Genomic DNA, 25483 nt, shown 5'->3' with positions numbered 1-25483 from the left:
CTTGTGGAACCATAAGAAAGTCTTTTATCTATAGGAATGGATAATCATTAAATATTGTTAGTACAGATAAGTGTCCACTTCAATCTGCAAAATGAAGACTGAGTAATACGCCCCCTGGTGGTACATACTGAGCATAAGCGAAAGCCTGATCCTATGAGCCTGAGCCGCAGGGTCAAGGAATCATCCACTTACTGACAAACCAATCCACACCAATACAAATCACTGCACAGATCTGTGGCTGTGCAAGTGTAGCAAAAGTCACGTGTTTAAAAAAACAAAAAACAGCCAGAATCAGAACTTAAGCACGGATCTGAATACGCACAGACAAACAGATGAAATCCCACTTAAAACACAGTACATTACAATTACAATTAAAAGAAATGCTTTTTTTTGCCGGTCCTGTACTGTAGCAATCTGAATTATTGTCTGAAGGCCAAGAAAAATGCCATTACGGCTTTTGCTAATGGTTTATTTAATTTTTTTATTTATTATTTTAAGTTATTATAATGGGAGTAGGTGACGGGGAAGAATAAGAAGAAGGAAAGAAAAATTGGGAAGAGAGTTAACAGAAGGAGAGGAAAGAAAAATGGAGGAGAAGAGGGGTAGAGAGAAAAGACACTGAAAATCTGTTTGATCACCTGCTGAAAAAAAAAGCAAAAATAAAGCAACAACCAACATAAGCATAAGTAACAGTAAATAAGTAAATAATAACAGTAAATAGTTAAAAGAAATAGCGTGGACACGATACCCCTTGCAATTAGCCACAGAGTTAGCTTCAGTCATTGTAGTTGGACCAGTCCAGAGATGATGAGTTCAGAGTTCATTTCAGTCTCATTCTGTCATATTTACTCTCCTCGGATGTCCAAGGGGCTTGCTTGCTTTGGAATCAATGATTAGCACCCTACTTGCACAGCTCTCACTCCAACTACTACTAGGCTGCAGGCAACACAAAAATAATTTTTTTCTTCAATGTACCAGAGGTAAGAACCTTGTATAACATTTGAGTTCAGAATCAGTGTTGCAGAATCAAGAGTGATGTTTACAGCACTTGGTAATGTATGTAGGCTACCACTCCTGCAGGCAGTAGCCTATTGGCTATCTATTAGTAGCCTTGCTTATGTTTAACAGTCACGGTCCTGGACACGGACCCAGTGTTTTGTATTTGAAATTATTATACAGTCTTTGATTTCATTGCTATTTAGTTTTTTGTCGGCCTGGATTTGCCTACCCCTGGTCGAGGGCAAGATTTGGTAACTGAGGATGATCAGTGACCAGAGGCCAAAGAACAATCAGTGTTCTGTTAGGGTAAACTCTTCTGTGAAAAACAACTGTGAGGTCCTGACTGGACTGAGACTCCAGCAGAGCCCACGATTTTATCCAGCTGAGTTATGACACAATATAAACCTGCAGTTGTTGATAGCTGTGACAGTAACAGTGCATTTTGACATGATTATGGCTCCAAAAGAGTTTTAAATGCTATATGAAAATCTTTATGTGAGTGTGTTAAGAGATTTTTACATTTACTTACTTTGATAACTTTTATTTTGCTTAAGTATAATTTCTTGTGAGAACATGATGTGCCTGCAACCTACAGACTAGATTAAGGAACAGAAGCATGCGTGAGGAAGTTAAAAAGTAACACACTCTCAGGCAGAGACAGTTCCAACCTGAAGCTGATATGACAAAAGATACTAGTTCCTCTTGTCTTATGGATAACGGCCACCCATGCGATAACCATATCTAGAGATGTTTTTCTATTACGTATGCTCCACCTAGAGATGCTGTGTAATCCATTCTCTGCTATAAAATAAAGAACGGACTGAGGCTCTGCGCGACTTGCCTGTGTCTTGCCACGCAGTAAGCCTCGCCCATGTACATGCCATAAATTGAGTTTGTGTTTTTTGCTTCTCTAAGGTTTTTTCCTTTGACAGAGTGCTGCTGAAAAATTATGCAGAAATTCAAAAAGACAAAACTTTGAAACTCAGTTCATATCTGCTGGGTTTCTATAAATCCTACTAATTCAGATACCACTGATCTAAATAAAAATTTCTACATCTGGATAAAAGTCTGTTTCAGTTTTTGCTTTTTCTTCTGAAAGTAGCTACTTGTTGCATACAGCTCTTTACTGTTAAGAACTGCAGCCAAACATTTTTGAGCCAATCTGACGTCTCCTTCGCAGAGCTGCAGTATGACCCGTCGTGTGGCAGTGATTGGTGGAGGGGCTTCAGGTCTGGCCTGTATCAAGTGCTGTTTGGATGAGGGGCTGGAGCCTGTCTGCTTCGAAAGCAGTGATGATATTGGTGGTCTGTGGAGGTTTAAGGTGGGTGCTTTCCTTTTACTAGATTAATTAAGTTTTAATAAAAAGAAACATCTGGATGAGCACTTTAAAACTAATTGGGTTAATTGGCAACAGGTTTATTTAAATTGGAGATTTCTAAGTACAAAAAAAAATCTAAATTTGAAACCCTTTTTAGAAAACATGGGTGCCTATCTTCTGGACTAAAAATGTGAGGGACCATCTGGCATCTTAATCAATGTGGAAAGGTATAAAAGCGCTACAACTTTTTTTGAGTAGTGTTGCTGCCATCAAATTTTAAAATTGCACTTCACACAGCAGAACATCTCAGCATCTCAATTTTAAATTTTCATTTTGAAAATCATCAGGTACAAGAGTCAAACTAAAACTGACTGAAAAAACAGCCGATGTCTAAAGAAAATCTCAAAAACCTCCAGAAAGCCTGGAGAAGCAGCACTCAAGACCACTTTAAAAAATTATGTCTGGTTCCTTTCCAGCAAAATATAAATGGATGGCTCAAGATTTGTGCACAATAGTGTAGATATTATTGAAGTAATTAAGTCTCCAACAGCAAGTGTTATATGAAGTATATGTCACCTTATGCACTATAAAGTAGTTTTATCAATAATACAGCAGATTATATTGGTAGATTTATACTCTAAAATAAATAGCGTGAAAAACAAAGTACAATATTTAATAACATAGATATAAATGAACTACAAATGCAATAAAACTGTGCTCAAGCCTATGATGAGCATTGAAAGAGTAATGGTACTTCAGCTCAATTATCTTTTTTTAAAACTTTTCCCCCTTTAGGAGAATCCAGAGCCAGACAGGGCCAGCATCTACCACTCTGTCATCATCAACACCTCAAAGGAGATGATGTGTTTCAGTGACTTTCCCATCCCTGCACACTTCCCAAACTACATGCACAACTCCCTCATCATGGACTACTTTCGCATGTATGCTGACCACTTCCAGCTCACCAAGCACATACGCTTTAATGTAAGAATGCTTTATGATGTCTGAAATGGTGAATTGTATCACATAATTAAAAAATAAATAAAATTAAATGCTGATTAGTAAAACAATTTCTTAATAATAAATGTTAGTAACTGAATAATTCAGTTTGTACTATCAGCTGTGTCTGTCTTTCTGTTGTCCAGACCAAAGTCTTGCAGGTGAAGCAGAAATCAGATTTTTCTCATTCAGGCGAGTGGGTTGTTGAAACAGAGAACAAGGATGGCAAGAAAGAGAAACACGTTTTTGAAGCTGTGATGATCTGTATTGGACACCACTGCTACCCCAACATGCCTCTTCATGACTTTCCAGGTAACCCTTGGCCTACAAGCTGTCAGTATTCAATTCAATACCAGTTTGGGAGTGAGTGGATGAAGACAGGACAAAGAAATGCTGTGGAAGAGAGCCAGAGATTAATAATAACTGCAAAATGCAGAGAGGTGTATTAACACATAGTAAGTGAAAAAAATGACTGACGAAGAAACACACAATGCATCATGGGAATCCCTGAGCAGCCTAGACCTATTACAGCATAACTAAGGGAGGATTTTGGGTCACCTGATCCAACTCTAACTGTATGCTTTATCAAAAAGGAAAGTTATTCTTATCTTATAGTTGACTCAAGGGACAGAACTAATCAACCTTCAACAAAGCATGACTGAAACTTTTGTGTGTCTTCAACTATAGATCAGGCTTTTTATGGCAGAAGTATTGAAACATTGTGTCTACCCACCATAAGTCTGTCTTATTTTCTTCAGGCATTGAAACTTTCACGGGGAAGTATTTCCACAGCAGAGACTACAAGACTCCTGAGGAGTGGAGGAATAAAAAGGTCGTGGTGATTGGAATTGGAAACTCTGGAGGAGACATAGCAGTGGAACTGAGTAGAGTCACCAAGCAGGTTGGAATGAGTTGGTCGCATCATTAGAGTAAAATGTGTCTGAACCGATTGACTATTTAACATACTTGGTGAGAAAAATCATTTCATGTTAAGCTTCACCATTCTCACAGTTTTAGGCTGAATACAGTTTAAATACTGTACAAGCAGTGACCTGTGACACATGGATGTGGACATAAAAGGAGACGTAACAGCAAAACTTGCTGATTTTTTTTTAATATATATATATATATATTTATTTTATTTTATTTTTTTTATTTTTTTTTTTTGCCTTCTTTCAAGGTTTACCTCAGCACTCGAAGGGGAGCATGGATTCTGAACAGAGTCTGGGACAACGGGATTCCCATTGACTTGTTTTTTAACAGGGCGACAGGTTTCCTAAGAAAAATTCTTCCCTTTGGTGTTTTCTGTAGTCTGAGAGAGAGCCGGCTCAACAAAAAATTTGATCACGCTCTGTACAACCTAAAGCCAAAGCACAGGTACAACATTCTTCAGTGTAAAATGTAATGTATTAGTAATTTGTATCTGGATTGTTTCATGTCTGAATTTGTTTTATGTTTTTGACTTTTTATTTCAGAGTGTTCAGCCAACATCCCACAGTGAATGACGAGCTTCCCAACCGCATCCTCTCTGGAACAGTTCAGGTCAAACCCAACATCCGCAGATTTCAAGGTTCCAGTGTGGAGTTTGATGATGGCAGTGTAGTGGAAGATGTTGACCTGGTGGTAGGTCTGGAATTACCCACTTTTCTTCACCTTCATACAGAACAGTAAAAATGACTTTTGACTAACATGGGTCTCTGTCTTTCAGGTGTTTGCTACAGGATACCGCTTTTCCTTTCCATTCCTGGCTTCACAGGTGGTCTCTGTGTCTAACAACAAAGCATCTCTGTACAAATATGTGTTTCCTCCTGAGCTTGAACGCCCCACCCTGGCTATCATTGGTCTAGTGCAGCCACTGGGAGCCATTATGCCCATCTCTGAGATGCAGGCCAGATGGGCTACACGTGTCTTCAAAGGTAAAATTTACTTTTTCTTTAACACAGCTTTTTCTCATCACTCAGGATTTTAGAATTTTTATAGAGTTGATATTTTTACTACAGTAAACGGCTTCATTCCCTTTCAAACAGGCTGCATAAAGCTTCCTTCAGCAGCTGCCATGCTAAAAGATGTTCAATCTAAGCAGGAGGCCATGGCTCAAAGGTAATGAAGTGGATTTACTCAGCTTTATAAAAACCTACATTTAAGATCTGCATTTTCATATGTTCAACTCAAACTTTTTTTAGGTATGTCACCAGTCAGAGACACACCATCCAGGTGGACTATGTCAGCTACATGGATGAAATAGCAGAGCTAGTGGGAGTTCAACCCAACATCCCAAGGATGCTGCTGACTGACCCCAGGCTGGGAATGAATGTGCTCTTTGGTCCCTGTACGCCGTACCAGTATCGTCTCAGGGGGCCAGGAAAGTGGGCTGGAGCCCGCCAGGCCATCCTCATTCAGTGGGAGAGAGTGACTCAACCTATGCAGACCAGGCAATGCGATGACCCCAAACCTAGGAAATCATATAAGTGGCTTCTGCTTCTGTCAGCTGCTGCTTTGTCCTTCACTGTCTATGTTAAGATGAACAGCCTTCCAGCTTTCCTGCAGGATCCCACTGCTTTGCTATACAGGCTTAAAATATGATGAAATGGAAAATCCAGAACTGATCAGTTTTAACTTTGTGCACAGGCAATAAAAGTTTAATCAGTTTACTTGGCTGAAGTCTGCCAGGCCATCCTCACATAGTGAGAACGAATGGTTCGACCTCTAATGACCACAGTGGCACGAGGACCACAGTAGACCTTGTAATAGTATAATAGTACTAATGTTAACGAAGAGGCTGCATTAGACTGTTTTTAACAATGAAAGACATGAATGAGTTTTTAAAATATAAATTCTGGATTTGTTTAACTCTGCACTATAATCTGAACAGAAGTGTTTCTGCAGCTTTCTTAAAATTTAGCTTTTTGTTTTTTAATTTTATTTTCTGGTAAATAACTCAGCCAACAATCTGTGGTCCTTCCAGTAGCCTGTAATGAAATGTTCCAATAAAATTTCTAATAAATCAGATCCATAAGTCTGCATGTTTTCTACAGTTACTTTCTGGCTACTTGTGGCATTTGCTTAGCGTATCAAGCTTAAGAGTCCATGATTTTCATTCTTCTTTTACAGTATTTATTATTTTAGGGCTCAAAGATTTGTGTCATGTTTAGAGGCAGGACTCACACCCACGGCTCTAAGTGAATACAGTGCATTTATTCACAGTCAACAGGAAAAAAAACACAGTTCAAAAAATATCTTAGCAGTTGGAAGGTCCAGTCTCCACAAGGCTTCCTTTTAGATGCAGACAAAGTAACTTTTCTCCTAGAATCCACACCAGAGTCAGCTCACCACTCGATATTTCACAATTTCTAAATGCTGTGCACAGCCAGTGAACGTATCTTCACAATTAACCCAAAACACAGGAGCAGGAGCAACGCTTCATTTACCACTTTCAAGGCAACAATCCAGCAAAGACTGATCCACTGCTCCTTCCTTATGAAGCTGCCCAAACGAGATCATCAGAGCAAGTGTGTTTCTGCCACTGTCTGAAACTTGGTCCCCACAATGCACAAAGGCCAGTGCATACACACACATAAACGCACAAATGCACACAAACAGGGAAAATGGGAGAATGGACACAGACTAAAACACAACAAAAATTGGCAGGTTGAATGCTGAGGACTCACAGTACCCTGACACTTGGGGTTTTTTTAACACTTAAACAAACGCTACACATAATTAAAAAAAAACAATCAGCTGTATCTAGTGAACAGGTCTTCAATAGAAACATGTTTTACTGACAGAAACTGACAAAGAATCAGCTTAAAACCCAAAAATAGAAATACATTTAAGAGCTCTATCTTCTTTTCGTGCTTCCCACCACCCTCAAAACAACTTTCATTTACCTGGCTCTTATCTCCCATCTTTCTCACCATCTACACATACAGCTTGTGGCACATAATCTGAAGAGGGAATTGATGCTGCTTCACCTTGTCTGGCTGTTTCTGAAATTTAGGGTCATGCACTTAATGATGGAAAGCTGAACCAGGTCATTTTGAAACAGTCACGTCTGACATTGGACATTGGACTTTAACAACTTGAAAACAAAACCAAGCTTTTCATTCCAGGGCCCTGGGTAATCAGTCCCACTTTTCCTCTGATACAAATACATCATATCTTTGTCATATAACCTGTTAGATATAGGGTTTTATGAAAGGTGCCGCATGCCCTCCCCGAATTTAGCCCACAGACAACCCTAAAGATTTAACCGTTTCATTTGAGTCCAGAACATTTCCTATACTTTCTTTTTTTAACACAAAGTCTTTAGACTGACAAAAGTAAACAAACATATATTAGGATGACAGTCATTTTACAATAAGGCTTACTTCCTCATGCAAAAAAACAAACAAACCTTGAGTGAGCTTGTAAATGTGGCATTTGTGTATAACACTGACGTTATACATGGTTGAATTTCTGTAAATAAATAACCAGAACAAACCACTGATCACACCGGTTGGCTGGCAGCGGGATCCGTGCCTTCTAAAGACAAACACACTCTTTTTTATAGTATCTCCGGATGACTGTTAAATGCAGCATGTAACATGATGTTTTTCTGGTGAATGTGTTTTGGAAATTGACACAACAAAATAAAATTTCATGAACAAAAGATAAGAAATAAATCTGAATCTTCTTTGAAATGTGATTTATTTGTTTTTATTTTATCTTGTTTTGTAATAGAATATATTTCCTTTTGCCCTCTTGCGCTTTGTGAACTGTTATTTTTCTCTTCCTGTAGGTACGTTGTGCACATCAGACCTGCCATGCAGAGGCGTTGACTGTTTGCTTTTCCCTCGGTCTTATTCTGACGCCACAGTGAATCAAGGGTCAGTAGGCTACTTTATAAATTCAGGGGAGCAGCTCTCGCTCCGCCCACAGTTGAGTTGCTTGCAGCACGATAAACATTGTTTCTTTCTTCGAGGCATCAAAGGTAGGAAACGAGGATATGCGATCGCAGCTGATGAGTGGTTCCTGGAACAGATTTAAAGCCGATGATTGCAACTGTCGGAGACTGTTTGTACTGTCCGTGCAGGCTGGAAAAGTTTGGCAACGATTGCACTCTTTATTGTTTCAGGGCGTTGTGTGGCGTTTCAAACGGCTGATAAACTCGTAACCACATATTAACTCACTTTGATTTTTGCCAAGTTTTAAATGTGGCACAGATCCAGTATTAAAGGAAGTGTTTTTCGGCAGTAATGTAAACATAACTAGACAGCCTGCGATATAACGGGAAAAATGAATGCAACGTTGTTGTTACTCTTGTTTTCTGCACAACTTCCTGCTCTGCGCAGCTCATTGGCTGCAGCTTTTTGTTAAGAGTAAACATATTTTGCACTGATGTCTCCTTCGCAGAGTTGCAGTATGACCCGTCGTGTGGCAGTGATCGGAGGAGGGTCTTCAGGTCTGGCTTGCATAAAGTGCTGTTTGGATGAGGGGCTGGAGCCTGTCTGCTTCGAAAGCAGCGATGACATTGGTGGTCTGTGGAGGTTTAAGGTTGGCTGACGCTATGTGAATCACTTTACTTTTGGTCATGTTTTATCATTTTTCATACATATGAAGTGGATTTTTTCTTCATTTCGGGGGCACATGGTGCGCACTGAGAATCAGAATATTTTATCCGAAATAAATATTATGCTGAAAATGGTGCGGGCACAATTTTCAAGCTCATATACAACCTTGTTCACTGACTCAGATTTATTGCGTGATAAGTGACAGTGCACAAGGGTTGAAGCACTGTTTTGAATTAGATATCTTGTTTGCTCAGTGACAAAACAAGTATTTAGATTTCTTACTTGAGAAAAAGTGATAATCCTTCTCAAGAAGCCTAATAAGTAGTTCAAAAGTGTTAGCATTAAATACACTTAAGTTCAATAATTATCAGTAAAAAAGCAGATTATATTGGGAAATGTAAACTCTAAAATAAATGGTGTGAAAAACAAAGTACAATATTTGCATCATAATATTTATTAGATGCGTAATAAAATAGATATAACTCAACTAAAAATGCAATAAAACTGTACTCAGGCCTCTGACGAGCATTGAAAGAGTAACAGGGCTCAGCTCAATTATCTTTTTTTTTTTTTTTACTTTAGGAGAATCCAGAGCCAGACAGGGCCAGCATCTACCACTCTGTCATCATCAACACCTCAAAGGAGATGATGTGTTTCAGTGACTTTCCCATCCCTGCACACTTCCCAAACTTCATGCACAACTCCCTCATCATGGACTACTTTCGGCTGTATGCTGACCACTTCCAGCTCACCAAGCACATACGCTTTAATGTAAGAATGCTTTATGATGTCTGAAATGGTAAATTGTATCACATAATTAAAAAATAAATAAATAAAATTAAATCCTAATTACTACGACATTAATTTCATAGAAAAAAACACTTTGTTCTGTCCCCTGCGTCTGTCTTTCTGTTGTCCAGACCAAAGTCTTGCAAGTGAAGCAGAAATCAGATTTTTCTCATTCAGGCGAGTGGGTTGTTGAAACAGAGAACAAGGATGGCAAGAAAGAGAAGCACATTTTTGAAGCTGTGATGATCTGTATTGGACATCACTGCTACCCCAACATGCCTCTTCATGACTTTCCAGGTAACCCTTGGCCTACAAGCCATTACATCTTAGTTACCTCAAGGGGGGGGGAAACTACTGACTCTGCAGTTGTAGCAAGATAAAGAGGGAATTGTGTTATTGTTTAAATCAACCCTTGACACTTTCGTGTATCTTCAAATATAGGTCAGAGTCTTTTTATAGCAGAAGTATTGAAACATTGTGTCTACCCACCATAAGTCTGTCTTATTTTCTTCAGGCATTGAAACTTTCACGGGGAAGTATTTCCACAGCAGAGACTACAAGACTCCTGAGGAGTGGAGGAATAAAAAGGTCGTGGTGATTGGAATTGGAAACTCTGGAGGAGACATAGCAGTGGAACTGAGTAGAGTCACCAAGCAGGTTGGAATGAGTTGGATGCATCATTAGAGAAAAAATGTTTCTGAACTGATTGAGTATTTAACATGTAAAACTTCATGATTCTCACAATTTTAAAGCTGAATCCAATATAAATACAAGCATGTAAAACCAAACAATGGGCATAATTATTTAACTTGTACATCTTCTTAATGCTTTATTTACATATTAGTAGTTTAGACAGTAAAAATTGACACAATTCAGACAGAACCAACAAGAGAGCTAACTACTCTTTCTTTTCTTCAAAGCTTTACCTGAGCACTCGAAGAGGAGCCTGGGTTCTGAACAGAGTTGGAGACAATGGGGTGCCCCTTGACCTGACTTTTAATAGAATCCTGGATATCCTGAGGAAAATCCTTCCCTTTGATTTTTTCTGTAGTATGGCAGAGAGCCGGCTCAACCAAAGATTCAATCATGGTCTTTACAATCTAAAGCCAAAGCACAGGTACTGTATTTGTAGCTAGTATAGAATGTAATATAATCTGCCACGTTAGATTTTTCCAAGTGGTTGTTCTAAGATAAGAATTCTGGCTTTTTTGTGCTCACCTTTGTCCTCCTGAACAGTGGCACACACCGGAAGTGGTGTGATGTGTTACTGGGATGAAATGTTTTGCTTTTTTAGGTGTATCATGCACCCTTTTGAATTTTGTAACCTGGCCCACAAAGCTGGCACAGTCAAGCTGGATGAGTGGTTTGGCCACTACAGTGATCTATCAGTGCAGGTTCTCAGAAAGTCCCAGCTTATGCATCTGCAGATGCTTCAGCAGCTAGAAAAGATGAGAATTTTCTGCATGCAGTCACTTTGCTTCCTGTATTGATTACTGCATATATCATCACTGTTGCTTTTTGTTTTCCTGAGCAGTGACACATATTGTTCAAGATAAGATCAACTCTGACACATTTCAAGCACCATTATTAATTTTGATGGGGCTGTGATGACGTCAATGTTGGTGTTATTTTATGCAACAACAGTGCAATGTCCGGTGTAAACAACCAGTTCAAAGTGCAACGTTTAACTTTCCATTTCAGGCTGTTCAGCCAACATCCCACAGTGAATGATGAGCTTCCCAATCGCATCCTCTCTGGAACAGTTCAGGTCAAACCCAACATCCGCAGATTTCAAGGTTCCAGTGTGGAGTTTGATGATGGCAGTGTAGTGGAAGATGTTGACCTGGTGGTAGGTCTGGAATTACCCACTTTTCTTCACCTTCATACAGAACAGTAAAAATGACTTTTGACTAACATGGACCTCTGTCTTTCAGGTGTTTGCTACAGGATACCGCTTTTCCTTTCCATTCCTGGCTTCACAGGTGGTCTCAGTGTCTAACAACAAAGCATCTCTGTACAAATATGTGTTTCCTCCTGAGCTCGAACGCCCCACGCTGGCTATCATTGGTCTAGTGCAGCCACTGGGAGCCATTATGCCCATCTCTGAGATGCAGGCCAGATGGGCTACACGTGTCTTCAAAGGTAAAAATTACTTTTTCTTTAACTCAGCTTTTTCTCATCACTCAGGATTTTAGAATTTTTATAGAGTTGATATTTTTACTACAGTAAACGGCTTCGTTCCCTTTCAAACAGGCTGCATAAAGCTTCCTTCAGCAGCTGCCATGCTAAAAGATGTTCAGTCTAAGCAGGAGGCCATGGCTCAAAGGTAATGAAGTGGATTTATTCAGCTTTATAGAAACCCATATTTAAGATCTGCATTTTCATATGTTCAACTCAAACTTTTTTAGGTATGTCACCAGTCAGAGACACACCATCCAGGTGGACTACATCAGCTACATGGATGAAATAGCAGAGCTGGTGGGAGTTCAACCCAACATCCCAAGAATGCTGCTGACTGACCCCAGGCTGGGAATGAATGTGCTCTTTGGTCCCTGTACGCCGTACCAGTATCGTCTCAGAGGGCCAGGAAAGTGGGCTGGAGCCCGCCAGGCCATCCTCACTCAGTGGGAGAGAATGGCTCAACCTATGCAGACCAGGCCATGTGATGAGCCCAAACCCAGTAGATCGTATAAGTGGCCTCTGCTTCTGTCAGCTGCTGCTGTGGGCTCGGCTGCCTACATTAGCCAGAACAACCTTCCAGCTTTCCTACAGGATCCCACCGCTTTGCTGGACAGGGTTAAAATGTACCTGCCTACACAATGATGGAAACTTCATAACTGATCAGCTTTGATTGATCTGTTAATACCTGTACATGTAAGTCAGGTTTTTGCACCAACTTATGAAATGTGTGACTTACTGAGCGATGCAATTGTGTATTAACATCAAAGACCAGCTGATCTTAAATGACTAAAAGCTACAGTTACAGCTACATTCATGTGTATTGGTTCGGGTTTCTTGCTTTATACCTTCAGAATTGTGTAACTGGAAAGATCTCCTTTTTCAATTACACAATTTCTGCAGGTTATTTGTTTTAACCCTTAACAGGATGCTGTGACATAGAATGTAATTTGAACCGATTAAAAGAGAAAAAAAAAATTTCCAACAAAAAAAAGAAAATACATTAATAGCACTTTAATCCAGATTTGTTTCCAATATGAGAGCATAAACATGGGTAAAAAGAAATTATGCTAGCACAAATTGCCATTGTAGAGGGGTAAACTGTTGTTATCCTTTTCTTTAACATCAGCAGTGTTTCTTTACATTCACATGCTGCTCTGTTTTCTTTTTTTATATTGATCGAAGTATTCAAATGTTTTTACAACATTACTGATAGACAGCACAGCTGGTTTACTATTCTTTCTTTCTAATAAAAATAAATCACAGTGTGGTCACATCTTTCACTACATTATTTAAATGTTGTTTTATCCATTACTCTGTCCCAGTGACTCTAAAGTATGAAAAACCTGACCCATAACTATAAATAAAAGTTCAGCACTTGAAACAAATCCATTTTCATGTCTTTTATTACTAAATAAATCTTTTAAACCACAAAGATCTGAGATTGTTTGCTGAAAAAATAAAGATCTCTTTTCTCTGCTTTGACTTGGTATTAATACCAAAGACCAGTGCAAGCACGCCTCTGTCTTGATGGTGACTGATTGACTGATTATGCCTTTAATTGTAACTTGCAATTTTTTACGTACATCTTACCTGCAGTGAAATGGGACCCCTTCTGACCATACATACATTATTGGGGTGCTCAGGAGGTAGAGCGGGTCAGCTGCTGATGAGAAGGTTTGATCCCTGGCTCCCCCAGTTTGCATGCCAAATATCCTTGGGCAAGATACTAACCCCGACTTGCTCTCCAATGCATCCATCGGAGTATGAATGCGTATGAATGATAGTTAGAAAGCACTCAAAATAGTATAGATAATAGTGCTTGGGTGAATGGGTGAGTGTGGGGTGAATGCAGCGTGTTGTATACAGCGCTTTGAGTACTCCAGGAGGCTAGAAAAGCGCTATATAAGAATCAGTTCATTTATCATCATTGTTTGCAATGATAATGCATGAAGCTTCAGTTTTAAAGCTGTGTAGATTGTTAATAACTCAACACAATCTAAAGCCAAAGCACAGGTACTGTGTTTGTAGCTAGTATAGAATGTAATATAATCTGCCACGTTAGATTTTTCCAAGTGGTTGTTCTAAGACAAAAATTCTGGCCTTTTTGTGCTCACCTTTGCCTTTCTCATGAACGGTGGCACACACATGAATTGCTGACGTGCAGTGTTTATTGCGCACCTCTTCACTTTTATATTCTGGCACTCACAGCTGGAACAATCGAGCTGGAGACTCGAGTGTGTGAGCAGCTTGGTCATTTCAGTGATATATAAGTCTAGGTTCTCAGAAGGTCCCATCTTATGCAGATGCAGATGCTTCAGCAGCTGAAAAAGACAAGATTTTTCCAGAGAAAAATTTTCCCAAATTTTCCAGCCTCTGCGTGCAGTCACTTTACTTCCCTTATTGATTACTTCCTATATCAGCACCTCTGTATCAGCAGTGGGGGGGTTTTCTGAGAAGTGACGCATATTGTTCAGGATAAGTACAACTCTGACATGCTTCAAGCACCATTATAAATTTTGATGGTGCTGTGATGGCATCAGTGTTGGTGTGCGTAACAACCAGTGCAATGTCCAGTATGAACAGTCAGTTCAAAGTATGAAATGTCTGGCCACAGTGCCTGACAAAGTGACATTTTCTGGTATTCATGTTTGTAATTAGATTTTTTGGTATAAATAAAATAAAATAGCAGAGAAAAAAAGAGCTAAATAGAAACAGCTAACAAGTCAAACTCTGCAGAAATACTCTTAATGAGGAGACGACATGGGAAGTGAGAGAAAAGCGTGATCTGGGAGGGGGACAGGGTGAATCTCTACTCAAGTGAGAACTTGCAAATTCATCACCAATCATCTGAGAAAAGTCAGAAAGGTGTGTTTATCCAAGTCATGCAAGAATATGTACAAAAAAGTTTGGAAGCTGTGTACATGAAAATATAAATGCAATGAGTTACAAATATCATAAACCCATAATTCATTATAGAACACTAAAAACATGCCCATGCTTTTGTAGCCATGCTTTTGTAACATCTACAGTAATATAACATTGTTTTGCAATTAACATGCAAGCCTTTCCTGAAGAAGACATAATGTGGATGCCAACAGGTTGCTTTAAACCTGTATATAGCTTTCAACACTGATGATTCTCAGAGAAGAGCTGTTTTTCTGGATCATGTTCAATTACAGCTTCAGCTTTGCATAATGGAGTTTTAAATTGCATTTCTGGATGGCATAGTCAGCTGTGTTCAGGTACAATAATTTCTGGAAGTGTTTCTAAGCACATGCAGCGATTTCCATAATAGAATCAACAGATTTTTAGATTTTTATTGGCTGATTTTAGTGCAGTGCTGCCTGAAGGCCTGAAGAAGTAGACATCCAGTAATTACTTTTGGTTTTGTCGCCTGTGAGCAGATATTTTTCCAAGATTCATTAGATTTTATATACTATAGATGACTGGATAGTCACAGTCTACAAAATTTTACATCAGGGAACGTCATCCTAAAATTGTTGCACAATTGTGCCCCTCTGCCTATCTTTACCTCTGAGAAACTTTTTATACTTACGTTTCTGACTTGCTGCCAGTTAACCGAATAACTGGCAAAATGTTCCTCCAGATATGTTTTAGTAACACTTACTATTCCAGTATTTTGTTACCCCCTCCCACCACTTCTGAGATGTGGTGCTGCCATCAAATTCAAAACGAGCTAACATTTTTAAGCATTTGATGTTTTTCGTGTTCTGTTGTGAATAAAATGTGGGTTAGGGGATTTGCAGATTATTGTTTTTTGTTTTCTATTTACAGTTTACTCAGAAACCTAACTTTTTCAGAATTGTTTTGTACTGAGTGAATCACTGAAAAGCAAAGTACCATTTTAGAAAACCATTTAAACCCTTTTAAGATGAAACTCGGTGTATTTTCAAACTTTACTGTGCTTTTCTTTTTAACACCAGGTTTTGTATGATGGTAATTTTTGCTTTTCAGGGTCACTGACATGCAAAACATAACATACTGAGGATTTGTTTGCTTTTCCTTCGGTCCTGTAGTCAATAACTGACCCTCCTGTGAAGCAAGGGTTCATAGGCTCCTTTTATATTTAGACCAACTATTTTCATTCCTACTCTCTGCTGAGTTAAATGCAGTATGAAAGCTCTCTTAATTTCTTCAAACAAGGTAAGAAATTTGGATACTTTATCATAACTGCTGAGTGCATTAAGGGCTGTTGTATCAGGGTTAGTTGTTCCTTCATTTTTAGTTCTGAACTGTACATTTAGGTGTTCTCATCTGTTTATGATTGCTTCATTTTGTTGTGGGATATGGGGCATGTGGCAGTTTATATATGTTTATAGAAAGTTTCTGAGTCTGGGTGTTTCACAGAGTATTGAGGATTCAAATGCAAGCAGCAAAAGTCAAAAAAATATATATTTAAGTCAAAAACATAAAACAAACTGTAGAAATCAAAGGCAAGGCAACAGAAGAGTAGGTTAACAGACACTTACAGTGAGCAAAGAAACAACAGAACTATATACACTCCCACAATGAGGGCTAATGGGGAAACAATAGGCAAGTCCACACAATCAACGCAATCAAAGGAGAGGAAGTAAAACTATAAACAAGGCACAGAAAAAAACAAGTAACTAAACCAGGAAATAAGTAACAATGACCAAAGAGGGAAACTTAGTCACAAATGTAAAGTCAACATGAGGAAAACACAGAAGAAAAATACACATTATTGTGTATAGAAACTCAGATATACACAATAATGGGAAATAAGATCTTAAGATTCAAAATACTAAGGATATACATGAAGAACAAAAATGTGAACAATAAGTGGAGCTATAAATCAAATAAAAACTATTTAATAGTAATAATTAATAATAGAATAATTTATTATTATTATTATTATTATTATTATCAATCCCGCATTGGCAGACCGAGGTGGGTGTTTCAAACTTTAAGAAGGGGGAGGGTGTGTTCCAACTATAGGGGGATCAAACTCCTCAGCCTCCCTGGCAAAGTCTGTGCCGGGATGCTGGAAAGGAGAGTCCATCCATTGGTTGAACCGCGGATACAGAAGCAACAATATGTTTTTTTGTCCTGGTCGTGGAACACTGGACCAGCTCTTTAACGTCTCAATGATACTTCGATGATTCTTGGGAGTTTGCCCAACCAGTCTACTCTACATGTGTTTTGTGGACTTGGAGAAGACATTTGAGCATGTCCTGTTGGAGGTGCTTTGGGGAGTATGGGGTATCTGGCCCATTGGTATGGGCCATTCGATACTTATGCATCCATTGCAAGAGCTTGGTCCACATAGCCGGGAATAAGTCGGACTCATTTCGGGTGGGTGACCGAACCGATTCTGTTAGTAATTTTTTATGGACAGAATTTCTAGGTGGAGCCAAGTGGTGGAAGGCTTTCACTTGGGTGGTCTCAAAATCTCTCTCGCAGATGATGTGGTTCTTTTGGCTTCGTCAAGTGACAGCCTCCAGCTTGCACTGGAATGGTTTGCAGCCATCCGGGAGGGGCTCAGAGTAGAGCCGCTGCTCCTCCAAATCAAAAGGAGGCAGTTGAGGTGGTTCAAGCTAGGATGCCTCCTGGGCGCCTCCTGAGTGAGGTGTTTCGGGCATGTCACACTGGGAAGCAGACCCAGGACAAGCTGGAGAGATTATATCTCTTGGCTGGCCTGGGGACATCTTGGCGTTTCCCCGGATAAGGTGGAGGAGGTGGCCATGTGTTCTGCCTGCTTGCCTACCTGCTTAGACCCATGTGTATTCCCAGTTTAGTTAGTTTTGTATTTCTGGTGTTCAGCAATAAAGCTGCCTTTTGAGTTCTTATGAGCTGGTTTTATCACCTGACTAAATGTTGAGTCACAATACTCCCAAGAGCATTTTGTGGAAGAATGTTGCCTTGCAACATTAAATTACCTGGGAACATGAAATCCAAAGCCAGAGTGGACTACAGCTATAGAGATTGAAAATGTGACGTCATTCAGGGGTAAAACCGCAAAGGATTCTGGGAACGAGTGGCAAGCGGTACTAGCGCACGCAGGCTTTCAATTGAAATCAGTTACACAGCGATAAAAAGAAACACAAAAAATGGCAAGAAGCTGTTGTATTATTAACTGCAATAGCCGGTCGCATGACAGCCACGGGAAGCCGACGGGTAAAGAGATCGGTTGTTATCGGATTACGTCGTTGAAGAGAAATTGTTCAAGCCATGTTTCCGAAGTAACAAAGAGCCGACGGATGGCCTGGATTGCAGCCATTCGAAGACCAAATATAACGTCCCAGAACACTCCAGCTCACATGTTAGTCTGCTCCAAGCATTTCCACAAAGGTCAGTGTTTTGTAGTAGTTAATACGTCATTTTTCATAACATAATTGGTGATATAGGTTACAAGCAAGTCTGGTGCTGAACTTTGTTTATTGTGCATAAATAGTGAATTGCCCTGACAGAATATTGCGTTTCGCTTCTGTTATTACCATGGTACATTGACAAAAACATATACTTTTATTCACAGGATAAAAGTTTTTTTGTATCACTAATTGCCCAGTACAATTACAGCATACAATATTATTGTCACTGCTACATTTCTGTAATGCGTACCAGAAATTATTTCCACTACTAATTAATTACCGTTGAGCTCAAAGGTCCTATTAATAAACGGTTAACGAATGTGTATTTATCTTTTCTTTGACTTTTCATCAAGTCTGTCTTTGTACGGGCCGGCATTGTTCTCCTTCGTTTTGTACATACCTTTTCTGGGGGGCAAAGAAAAAGCAAGAAGGTATTGGAACCGGAGAATGAACGTTTTGCGGTGCTGCAAATGCTTGCGTTTGATGCATTGCTTTGATTGTTTTGCCACTAGTACCCGGCATGCAATGCGCGAAAGCCATGTGGTCTGTCAATCTCTATGGCCAAAACAAGCGTTACGTTTGGCAGTGATAGCTCTTCCAAGCAAACACTGGTAAAAATTGTTTATGAAAAGAAATAGGGGCGAACGTCCTGTTGTATACAGCTCCATGGATGCAATTCCCTATTTTAGAGTAAAAATGTTGTGGACTGATCTGATTCACTCTCCACAGAGCTGAAGAATGACACATCGTGTAGCAATTGTTGGAGGAGGGGCTTCAGGTCTGGCCTCTATTAAGTGCTGTCTGGATGAGGGGCTGGAGCCTGTCTGCTTTGAAAGCAGCAATGACATTGGTGGTCTGTGGAGGGTTAAGGTGGGTTAGACAATTTACAGATCAGACTTTGCTTTGCTCTGACAGATGAGATTTGTTTTTCTCTATTCATGGCTTTCTCTGCAGGAGAATCCAGAGCCAGACAGGGCCAGTATCTACTTTTCTGTCATAATCAATTCTTCCAAGGAGATGATGTGTTTCAGTGATTTTCCCATCCCTGCACACTTCCCAAACTACATGCACAACTCCCTCATCATGGACTACTTTCGGCTGTATGCTGACCACTTCCAGCTCACCAAGCACATACGCTTTAACGTAAGGATGTTTTGCTATCTTTCTGTATTCTGTTGGCACAACCTAAAGTATCGCCTAGTTTTCAAAAGAAAAATGCTTTTTTTAGTACTTTTTAGTACTGATATATATAAATGGGGCATACCCGCGCTCTTATCAACAACCTGCTTCTGTCTTTTTGTTGTCCAGACCAAAGTCTTACAGGTGAAGCAGAAATCAGATTTTTCTCATTCAGGCGAGTGGGTTGTTGAAACAGAGAACAAGGATGGCAAGAAAGAGAAACACGTTTTTGAAGCTGTGATGATCTGTATTGGACACCACTGCTACCCCAACATGCCTCTTCATGACTTTCCAGGTAACACTTGTCTGCAGGCTAGCAATAAACTACATGCAGATTTTATGTAGTTTTATAGAGTTTGGCTGTAGCAATAGAAAGAGGAAGTAATAATATTTAATAACCAATGTTTGACATTCTTTAACAATGTCTGTCGTGGAAACAGAAAGGGAGATTGTGTCTTGCTGTTTTATTTTCTTCAGGCATTGAAACTTTCACGGGGAAGTATTTCCACAGCAGAGACTACAAGACTCCTGAGGGGTGGAGGAATAAAAATGTCATAGTGATTGGAATTGGAAACTCTGGAGCAGACATAGCAGTGGAACTGAGTAGAGTCACCAAGCAGGTTGGAATGAGATGAATTGATTCCTCATTTAACATTTTTTTAAAATAATAATAATTTACCCCAAAATTCATTCAGTTAAATTCAATTCTGACATTTTTGGACCTGAACCCATACCATCAAAACATACACCTTATACATGAATAATTAACCTATTAGTAGTTCAGACGCTATCAGTATGATGAGAATTACATTTAAAAAAATATACCAAGAACCAGAGCAATGGCTGACAATGATTAATTTCATCCTAGGTTTACCTCAGCACTCGAAGGGGAGCCTGGATTCTGAACAGACTTGGGGATAACGGGATTCCCATTGACTTGTATTTTAACAGTGTTCGACTTTCTAAGGAAAACTGTTCCCTTTGGTTTTTTCTGTAGTCTGGGAGAGAGACGACTAAACAAAATATTTGATCACACTCTGTACAATCTAAAGCCAAAGCACAGGTATTGTGTTAATATCTACAACTGCACTTTATATTTGTAATACAGTAGGTAGACTCCCTTGAATCTTGTGTTGGGCAAATCTTTATTACTATTTTAATGACTTTATTGCATTTCTTCCTATCAGATATTTTGGCCAGAAACTTGGCCTCATGATTGCATGACTGTAAAGCCAGTAAATTAATTTTTTTCATCATATCAATAGGGCAATATTTAACTTTCCATTTCAGGCTGTTGAGCCAATATCCAACATTAAATGATGAGCTTCCCAACCGCATCCTCTCTGGAACAGTTCAGGTCAAACCCAACATCTGCAGATTTCAAGGTTCCAGTGTGGAGTTTGATGATGGCAGTGTAGTGGAAGATGTTGACCTGGTGGTAGGTCTGGAATTACCCACTTTTCTTCACCTTCATACAGAACAGTAAAAATGACTTTTGACTAACATGGACCTCTGTCTTTCAGATATTTGCTACAGGATACCGGTATTCCTTTCCATTCCTGGCTTCACAGGTGGTCTCAGTGTCTAACAACAAAGCATCTCTGTACAAATATGTGTTTCCTCCTGAGCTCGAACGCCCCACGCTGGCTATCATTGGTCTAGTCCAGCCATTGGGATCTATTATGCCCATCTCTGAGTTGCAGGCCAGGTGGGCCACACGTGTCTTTAAAGGTCAGAGTTTAATTTAAAATACTTGTTTTTTATCAACTCAGGCATTTACAGGTTTTCATTATTACTAAAGTAGACTGTTGTGTTCTTTAACAGGCTGCATAAAGCTTCCTTCTGTAGTTGTTATGCTAAAAGATATACAGTGGAAGCAGGCAGCCATGGCTCAAAGGTAATAAAGTAGATTTACTTGATTTTGTGGCTGCTTAAATATATAGGATCTGTAACACATCACTTTTTGTTCTGCACATGTTCAACTTAAATGTCATTTTCAGGTATGTCACCAGTCAGAGACACACCATCCAGGTGGACTCTGTTAGTTACATGGATGAAATAGCAGAGCTGGTGGGAGTTCAACCCAACATCCCAAGGATGCTGCTGACTGACCCCAGGCTGGGAATGAATGTGCTCTTTGGTCCCTGCACCCCCTACCAGTATCGTCTCAGGGGGCCAGGAAAGTGGGCTGGAGCCCGCCAGGCCATCCTCACTCAGTGGGAGAGAGTGACTCAACCCCTGCAGACCAGACCATGTGATGAGCTCAAACCCAGGAGATCATATAAGTGGCCTCTGCTTCTGTCAGCTGCTGCTTTGTTCTTCACTGTCTGCGTTAAGAGGAACAACCTTCAAGCTTTCCTACAGGATCCCACTAGTTTGCTGGACAGGGTTAAAATGTACCTGCCTACACAGTAATGCAAAATGTATAACTGAACAGAAATAAAAGATCTGATTAGTCTTTTAATAGTTTAATGGTTGGTAATGCTTTTGCAAGAAATAACATGAGCGATGGAAATGGACTAATTACTCAAATATATTAGTGAGTGGTGCAATGATTTAATTACTTCAAAGGCCGACTACAATATGTGTAGACAATATTTTTTCTAAGTGTCTTACAATGTCAGGACTTAAAATTGTAGAATTGCATATAGTCAATTTATGCTCAGATCTAGCAAAGGAAAAAAATAAAAAACTTTTTCTAATAAAAAATAAAACAGCCTCAACGTTCCCCTTAAAGGTTAGAGCATTTGTTTTTTTGTGTTATCTTTTCATGCTGTTGACACTGTGTTAAAGGTTCATGCCTGCTATTCATTTGGCTTTTCTATTAATCAGGTTGGCATGAAAGTTTGGACACTTTTATTTGTGTGTGTGTGTGTGTGTGTGTGTGTGTGTGTGTGTGTGTGTGTGTGTGTGTGTGTGTGTGTGTGTGTGTGTGACATTTAATACATGCACATGCCAAATGAGTCAATTTTTCAGTATATTGCACACTGGAACTGATGCATTATTTGCATAATGCATAATTTATCCCAAAGGAGTTTTGTGTACTCATAATATCTGTTTCTCTGCAAATCTGATCTAAAAAGTCAGCAGATTTCTGAGCCATATAGTTACCCTATGACATTTATTTTACTGACTTTGCATTTGACTGGACTTTGATCTTCTCTGTTATATCAGCTACATGAACGAGATTACAAAATTCCTGAATGAACCCAGACTGCCACTCAGTGTTGCACAATCCCTGTATTCTATAACAGCGTTTGCAGTGTCCAGCTCATCAACCTATGCAAAGCAGACCTAAAGGTGGGTTCTGTTAGCTTGTTGTTAAATGCTGTTAGATTGTTGTTATAACAAGAAGACATAAGGAAACAAGAGATGAGAAAAGGGTGCTGTTACATGAAATGGATGTGGAAGTGGATTTTCTGTACCCAACATCTAGACTAAAAGTGAAACAACTAGTAGCTCGGTGTTCCAACATTAGGAAAAAGCAACTACTATCACAACTACAGATTGATGAGGTACAGCATAATTGTTACGACAAGGGGAAACCAGCACGTCAGTTCAGGGGGGAGATATTATCATCCCCACCCAAGATTGGGTACTAAGCTCCAAGTACAACTGGCACTTGAAGGCATTGAGCGCTAGAGCAGCTGACCTGAGAGATAGTATCATGGCTAAGCTGAAAACTTGGACCCTCCATGACCAATTACGTGAAGTACCCTCTAAAGGTCTACTAGAAGATGTGAATGCAACGTAAGGGGAAACCAGACAGAAACAAACTAGCTGATCTACAACATGAAAACCGTGATCAGCTGTGTCTTTCTGGAAAAGGAGACTAGGGGCCAAGATCAAGGTAGCATGCAGGGAAGTTAGCCAACTATCAGAGCTGCAGAAAAGTGTGATGAAGAAAGGGTAGTACAACAAGGAAAGCCTAAGAAATACAGCAAGCTATGCATACCTGAGACTTGACATAACCCAGAACAGCAGTGCTGAGTGGCTATAGTTGATCTAAGAGCAGACGATAGCAACCTCCCTGAACAGCTTCAGTAAGCATCACAGTGGCAGACATCCAAGAAAGGGTCTCCTTAGCCTCCTTAGGCTATGGATACTGACTGGGGAATGGAGCAATTGTCAGCCACTTCATCTAGATGGATGACATCAAGCTGTATGCCAAGATTGAACGAGACATTGATTCACTGATCCACACCACCAGGATCTACAGCAGCAATGTCAGGATGTCATTCGGACTCAGGAAGTGTAGTAGGATGGTAACAAAGCGAGGAAAGGTAGTCAGAATTGCACACACCAAGTACTTTTCTAAATTTATTACCTTTACCCCCTGGACCGTTCTTATTGCATAACTCCATATCTAGGCTGAATAATGGACTGGTAATGTAGCCAAAATGAATCAATAATGCCACCTAATGGTGCTTTGGGTATTTGCGTGATGTTTTGCTTCAAAAAGCCACATGAAACTACAGTATGTTTTTCGTATTGTCCTTTGTGTCTGCATCACACTGGAAGCCACATGGAAGCATGTGATTATGAATCTCCCTTATGCAGCCAAATCAGTAACTATGATGAACTAAGATTGCTTTTTAAGGATGGCATAGTATCATTGTGTCATGCAATTGTCCGTTAAAGCAGGATAAAAAGTAAGTAAGTAAATAAATAAATAAAAATAATAATAATAATTTGATTTTTGTGACAGTGAAACGAGAATTCTAACCCAAAGTAGTTTGTCACTGTGTTTGTTATTCTATAAAATTCTATAAAACTTTACAAAAGATTTTTTTGTCTTTTTTTTAGTTCAGTAATATGTAATCGTTGTGTCTTAAAACCTTTTGTTTGTTTGTTTTTATTAATAAATCAGATAGATAGATAGATAGATAGATAGATAGATAGTTTTTTTTTTTTACTGTACATACTAAGTTATCCCCCGTTCACGAGCCGTCGCTAAACACCCCAGAAGAAGCTTCGTCCACGCGTGATTTCTTAACATTTGGGTTGCCAGATTTAGAGATAACAAGATATGGAGGAAAATACGTGAAGGAAAATTCACGTATTTGACGCTAGAGATTGCTAATTTGTCTTTTGAGTGAGTTCGCCATGAACTGGCGGTGTATAAATAACACTGAAATGAACTAAACTGAAATGATAACATGCTAACTTTAAAATGCAACGTCTGGCTTTACTTACAGAAGTCCAAATGAATTTATTCTAAACCAAAAGATACCATGTAAGTAATGAAAGCACCACACCTTGACTTCCATGGCACAATATCGCACTTGACTCTTTCCGAAGGTAAGTGTCTGACAAATGGACAGTGAATATTAAATTGGAATTCTTGAAACATTCCAGATAATTGTGGGGTATTTATTTACTTACTTATTTGTCGGTCCGTTTGCTTGTATGACTTGTGAATAAAATGCGACTTTTATAGCTGTTTGCTGTAATTTAACTTCTTTCGTTGTTTTCAGTTTCTTGGTGTCTCCCACTGATTTCCAGATGAGCAGAATCAACTTTCTGGCGTAGCTTCTCACCTTCCTCTTTTGGGTATTCCTTTAAGAGATCCCCACAGTGGGTCATCGGTCTCTCACCTTATCCACATCCTCCTCTAGCTCATCGACACTTTGCATGTCCTCCTTCATCACATCCAAGAACCCTCCTCTGTGGTATTCCTCTATTCCCCCTGCCCGGCACCTCAATATTCAATAATATTCAACACCCTTTGTCCAAAATGTTTAGTACTCCTCCTCTGCACATGCCTAAACAATCTCAGCCTCTCTGTCTTTATCTCCAAATGCTCAACCTGAGCTGTCCCTCTGAGGTATTCTTTTTCTAATAATGTTTATCATGGTCACTCTGCTACAGTGCCCAAACCATAAACAATGGCAGCTCTCACTACTATCTTTTAACCTAAATTACCCCCCCCCCAGCCTGCACTCTCTTCTTCACTGCTTTTGTGCACCGTCCATCGGGATGGATGGTTGACTCCAGGTAGATTTGGAATCATTAATCAGAATCAGAATATTTTATTAGTCCTAGATGAAATTATGTGGTCACAGTTGCTCCAAGACAGTAAGAATAGTAGTGACCAGCTTAAAGTACCAATATTAAAT

The 25483-nt window shown here is 39.5% G+C and overlaps 2 protein-coding genes and 1 pseudogene across 3 annotated transcripts; all 3 read left to right on the top strand.

Moving 5' to 3' along the window:
• The first annotated feature begins 823 nt into the window (after positions 1 to 823).
• Positions 824 to 6325, top strand: LOC102080748 (dimethylaniline monooxygenase [N-oxide-forming] 5). Its single transcript, XM_019351575.2, has 10 exons — positions 824 to 980; positions 2180 to 2320; positions 3113 to 3301; positions 3463 to 3628; positions 4075 to 4217; positions 4497 to 4693; positions 4792 to 4939; positions 5025 to 5232; positions 5344 to 5416; positions 5500 to 6325. Exons 2-10 carry the CDS (start codon positions 2189 to 2191, stop codon positions 5897 to 5899), a joined length of 1656 nt encoding a protein of 551 aa, XP_019207120.1. The 5' UTR covers positions 824 to 980; positions 2180 to 2188; the 3' UTR covers positions 5900 to 6325.
• Positions 6326 to 8138: 1813 nt separating this feature from the next.
• On the top strand, positions 8139 to 13220 carry LOC106096475 (dimethylaniline monooxygenase [N-oxide-forming] 5). Of its 2 annotated transcripts, none has more exons than XM_019351573.2 (10): positions 8139 to 8285; positions 8708 to 8848; positions 9448 to 9636; positions 9786 to 9951; positions 10169 to 10311; positions 10575 to 10771; positions 11356 to 11503; positions 11589 to 11796; positions 11908 to 11980; positions 12063 to 13220. In XM_019351573.2, the coding sequence occupies exons 2-10, from the start codon at positions 8717 to 8719 to the stop codon at positions 12475 to 12477; spliced, it is 1671 nt and encodes a 556-aa protein (XP_019207118.1). In that variant the 5' UTR covers positions 8139 to 8285; positions 8708 to 8716; the 3' UTR covers positions 12478 to 13220. The 2 variants fall into 2 exon arrangements, with proteins under 2 accessions (XP_019207118.1, XP_019207119.1); XM_019351574.2 differs by having other exon boundaries at positions 8162 to 8181.
• A 2652-nt stretch (positions 13221 to 15872) lies between these two features.
• Positions 15873 to 23570, top strand: LOC100707692 (dimethylaniline monooxygenase [N-oxide-forming] 5-like; annotated as a pseudogene).
• Positions 23571 to 25483: the final 1913 nt, after the last annotated feature.

The sequence above is a fragment of the Oreochromis niloticus genome, linkage group LG23 (genome assembly GCF_001858045.2).
Source record: "Oreochromis niloticus isolate F11D_XX linkage group LG23, O_niloticus_UMD_NMBU, whole genome shotgun sequence".
Classification (NCBI taxonomy): domain Eukaryota; kingdom Metazoa; phylum Chordata; class Actinopteri; order Cichliformes; family Cichlidae; genus Oreochromis; species Oreochromis niloticus.
This window is presented reverse-complemented; position numbering and strand designations above follow the sequence as displayed.